The sequence below is a fragment of the Papaver somniferum genome, unplaced genomic scaffold (assembly GCF_003573695.1).
Source record: "Papaver somniferum cultivar HN1 unplaced genomic scaffold, ASM357369v1 unplaced-scaffold_132, whole genome shotgun sequence".
Lineage (NCBI taxonomy): Eukaryota > Viridiplantae > Streptophyta > Magnoliopsida > Ranunculales > Papaveraceae > Papaver > Papaver somniferum.
In genome coordinates this window covers 19439343-19444219 of record NW_020622381.1, presented here as the reverse complement: position 1 = coordinate 19444219, position 4877 = coordinate 19439343, and the positions used below count along the sequence as shown (strand labels likewise).

The window sequence follows — 4877 nt, the reverse complement described above, 5'->3', positions numbered from 1 at the left end:
GTAGCTTGTTACGTGTCACCCAAATTTCTATCGTATAAATCGGAAAAACCCTAAGCTTTTCTATCTTTCTTCTTCCCTGACTCAGAGAGAGTCTCCTGAGTCCTGACGGACAGAACAACAAATTGAAGAACTATTAGATCTAGATATCAAAGGCAGTTACTTTGATCTAAAGATTCAAGGCTAGCATGTAATCAGATTTTAATTTTTGTTTTCTTCTTTATTTTCTTCTTCTAGGAATCTAGGGTTTTACATAGGAATCCCAACAAATATTTAATATTCTTAGTATTGTTGTGATTGTGATTCTGTGAAGATCGGTAATCTTTAATTTTCTTAATTTCATGAGGAAGAAGAAGAAGCGACTGCAAATCACAACATGGTAAGTCCCTCTTTCAATCAAATGAACCCTAAATCATGTTTCAATCTTCATGATAGATGTTGATTTATACAAGTTTATGATTTTGAATTTCTGGTGATTTTGTTTTGATTTCTGTAGACGTTTAAGCGAAGGAATGGTGGTCGTAACAAACATGGCCGTGGTCATGTTAACTTCATCCGTCGTTCAAACTGTGGAAAGTGTTGCCCTAAGGTATCTAATTGATTTCATTTTCACAGATTGGATTTGATTTTTTCTTGGGATCTGATATGAATGTATGTAGATTTTATGATTCAGTAGTTGTTTTTTGTGGTGGTGGTGGTGATTTGGAATATGATAAGGCAATCAAGAGATTTTTGGTGAGGAACATCGTTGAACAAGCTGCTGTTAGAGATGTTCAGGAAGCTTGTGTCTATGATGGTATGTGTTTTTTGGAAATGATTTTTTTTGTTTTTTGGATTGATTTTGGGTGTTTACTGTGATTTATAGATTGATTTTGATTTTGGGTGGGTGATTGATTCTTTATGTGTAGGATACACTTTGCCTAAATTGTACGCCAAGATGCTTTACTGTGTGTCCTGTGCTATTCATTCTCATGTGGTGAGAGTTCGTTCTAGAGAGAAGAGGAGGAACCGTGACCCACCTCAACGTTTCAAGCGTCGGGTATGTGCCCTGCACTTTTGTTTCTCATTATGAATGATTGGATGGTTTTGTTTACTTTATTTTTTACCTGTGTAGGTGTACTTTCTTGTGTCGGTAACGAAGAGTTTGTCTCATAGTTTTGCGTGATTTTGTGAGTTAACTAGTTAGTAACCAATGTTGTGGACTCTGGTGAATTTTTTTAATGTGTAATGCCGATTTTGGTTTTTGGAATGCGGCATTGGGTTTGTTCTGAAGTAATTGGTAAATGCCAAAGAGGTGCATCTGAGAATCCTTGTAGCTATTCGTTCATGATGTACATTAAACTTAAACTGTTTCCATTGATCATGCATACTATTAGGATCTCTATGCTTTGTGTATTAGTGGTTTAACCAGTTAGTAGACACAGTTGTGGACTATTGTGAATTTTTTTTTATGTGAAGTGTCCAATTTGGTTTTTAGCATTATGCAATGTGACAATGGATTTGTTGTGATGGAAATGTAATTCCAACTTTTATAATTGGTTTAGTGTAAGTATTAACTGCCGAAGAGGTATATTACAGGCATTCTTGTAACCATTCCTCTGATTTGTTCTTTTACGCTGCTTCTGTTTATCATACACATCATAGTGCTCTATAGTTAGGTTCATTTATGGTAGTGTGTACCTTCCCTTCACCCTGTTCTTTTCAATGACTTGCAACTTAAACAACTGTTAATTATCATGAAATTGTATGTGGTTGTAGTTTGAAGTTAGAGGTCCATGGTGAATTGTTTACGTGAAATGTCCATTTTGGTTTTTAGCATCATGCAATGTGACAATGAGTTTGTTGTGATGGAAATGTAATTCAAACTTTTGTTGCTGGTTTAGTATAAACTTTTGTTGATGGAAATCGGACCATCGCTGCGGATAAAGGATGAAAGGATTGGAGATGTTTTTTGGAGCAACTCAAAGATAAACATGGAATATGAGAATGTTTTTTGGACAGACAGTTATTTGTCACTTACCAGTATCTCCAAATATTGCATAGAAAAGAGATTGGAGATGTTTTTTTGACAGTTAACATTTTTTTTGATTAACCACACAATATATATTTTGTGCAGGAAGTGGTTATTAATATTGTCGCACTTGGTGATACAAATTAGAAACAATGGTATCTACAGTCTCGGTCTCGGAAGTTTATTTTCATTATTTATCAATTATCATCATGAACTGATGAAGTACTGTGTAACTGTAACTAAAGTACTTAAGTACTAAAGTAAACTACTAATGACTAGTATGATAGTATCTGTGTCTGTGTTTCTTTAAATGCAAAATTAGTTTAGTTTTGCAATTTTGAGTTTTTGAATTGATATACCAAATGAATTGGATGAATGTTAGATACTTAGGTTGTAGCTTGTAGGTTAAGGAACTTTAGATGGCCTGAATGTGGAAGGAAATAGCCCAGAAATCGATTTCTGGCGAGTTGACTCAACAAAAACCAGGTAACCCGTGAGCACCTGTGAACCCGCGAGCTTTACCCGGGACGGGCACGGGTTGGATAAATGGCCACCCGTGAAGAATTTCAACCCGCAAGCTTAGGCTTGTATTAACCCGTAACCCGCGGGTTGGTCACAAGCCAGCCCCGTCCCGCCCGTTTGCCAGCTCTAGTCCTCACCATGGATTTGATAAGATGAAACTTGTAGAAATTATTTATGAGGGTTTAGACTATTCGACCAAGTCCATGGTCGAGTCTATGTGCGCTGGTGAGTTCACTAGTAAAAATGCTGATGATGCTTTTACCTTCTTAGGAGCTGTCGCTGAAAAATCCCAACAGTGGGAGTCTTGTGTTGAACCTCCTAAAAGACTCTTGGTTGATAGAAGTAGCACCAATATGGTAGATACGAGTTTTCCGTCAGATGCTAAGTTTGCTGCTTTGTCTAGAAGGTTAGAAGCTTTGGAAATGGGACAGTCTAAAAATAGGTCCCTTGTTGAACCTAATAGAGCCTCTCAAGTATCTAGTTGTGGAATAGAGCCCGATAACTCATTTTGGGAAGGTCAGGTTAGTGAAGAGCAAGCTCGTGCTGTCTATAACAATGCTAGAATTGAGAACCCGTTAGAAGTTTGACGCATACTCAGAGACCTACAACCCTGGTTGGAGAAACCATCCTAATTTTTCTTGGTCTAAGGGCCAGAATCAAGGTCAGTCTAGTAATTCTCAGCCTCCCCCAGGTTTTGGTTATACTCAGAACCCTTGAGGTCAAACCCACTTTCATAACACTTCTGAGAAAAAGATCTCTACCTTAGAAGAAGCTCTTACTAAGTTAGTAAAGAACCATGATATGTTATCAGCTAACCACCTTAGCTTTCAACAAGAAACCAAGCAGAACCATAAGGATAATTCCCAGACTCTTGCTAAATTAGAACTTCAAGTCGGCCAAATAGCTAAGTATTTAAGTGAGAGAGAATAAGGTAAGTTTCCTAGTCAAACTCAAGCCAATCCTAGGGGGGTCCATCAAATATCTTTAGTTGGTGAGGAATCATCAAACCATGTGAACTCGATAAAAACCCTTAGGAGCGGTAAAATAGTAGACAATAAGGTAGCCATGCCTACTGAACATACTGTAGTTCCACCTTCTACTTCCCAAGAGGAACCCGTAACTGAGGAAACTGAAACAATCCTAAGGAGTCCCAAGGAATTCCTGATAGGACTACCTTTGTGCCTAGAGCCCCATATCCGCAGTTGTTAGCCCCAACAAAAAAGGAGTCGACATTCAACGAGATAGTGGAAACATTTAAACATGTGAACATCAATATTCCGTTGTTAGAAGCAATTAGGCAGATGCCTTCTTATGCCAAGTTCCTTAAATATCTTTGTACACGAAAGCGTAAGCTTAATGTCCAAAAGAAAGCCTTTTTAGCTGGTCAAGTAAGTTCCATTCTTCTGAACCAAACACCCCCTAAGTATAAGGACCCTGGATTCCCCACCATATCTTGTGAAATTGGTAATCACATGGTCGATAAATCTTTACTTGACTTAGAAGCTAGTGTTAACTTACTCCCGTATCATGTATACACCAATCTAGGTCTTGCCGACGAAAATGACACTACAATTAGCTGATAGGTCTGTCAAAGTCCCTCGTGGTGTCATAGAGAATGTTCTAATTGAGGTTGATAATTTTATTTATCCAGTGGATTTTGTTGTTTTAGACACCCAGCCAGTTCAGGACCCAAGTTCTCAAATCCCGGTGATTTTAGGTCGCCCATTTTTAGCCACAGCTAACGCTGTCAGCAACTGTAGGACCGGACTTATGAACATATCCTTTGGTAATATGACCATTGAACTAAATGTCTTTAATGTTACTAGACAACCTTTTGAGAATGATGAATTAGAATAAGTGAATATGATTAGCACTTTAGTTCAGGATAATTGGCATGATACTCTATTGGGAGATTCTTTAGATGAATTTGAGGAAACCATTCTCTTAGACCAGATGTGTGATCAATCTTTATAAGAATCCCTTGAGTATCTTAAAGACTCTACGGACCCTGAAATTCAGGCAATAGTGTTAGGGATTTCTGAGAGTAATGATAACCTTAAGTTTGGGGGTGGAGAATTGGAAGAATCTCTTGAGTATTTTAAGGACTCTGAAGATCCGGAAATTCAAGCAATAGTTAGAGGTTTGTCTGTGAGTAGTGAAAACCCTAAGTTTGGGGGTAGTGATGGTTCTTGTGATTGTCATGTATCCCTAATTAGAGTCCCTAACTTGGGACTCGAGCTTTGTGCATCTGAGATATCACTTGAGTCTATTCAGACTCCGCAACCCGATCCACCTGATACTGTCCAGGAGGTAACTCAGGTATTAGAGACCCGTTTTTCGCATGAAT

General features: G+C 38.1%; 1 protein-coding gene across 1 annotated transcript; it reads left to right on the top strand.

Annotated features, from left to right (window-relative positions):
• The first annotated feature begins 354 nt into the window (after positions 1-354).
• On the top strand, positions 355-1070 carry LOC113332599 (40S ribosomal protein S26-like). Its single transcript, XM_026579124.1, has 4 exons — positions 355-376; positions 494-586; positions 709-793; positions 906-1070. Exons 1-4 carry the CDS (start codon positions 374-376, stop codon positions 1067-1069), a joined length of 345 nt encoding a protein of 114 aa, XP_026434909.1. The 5' UTR covers positions 355-373; the 3' UTR covers position 1070.
• Positions 1071-4877: the final 3807 nt, after the last annotated feature.

Bases quoted from the DNA above. Each gene is read 5' to 3' on its own strand.
- LOC113332599 (XM_026579124.1), top strand. The intron at 587-708 runs GTATCTAATTGA...GATTTGGAATAT, and splicing joins GTGGAAAGTGTTGCCCTAAG to GATAAGGCAATCAAGAGATT. The intron at 794-905 runs GTATGTGTTTTT...CTTTATGTGTAG, and splicing joins GGAAGCTTGTGTCTATGATG to GATACACTTTGCCTAAATTG.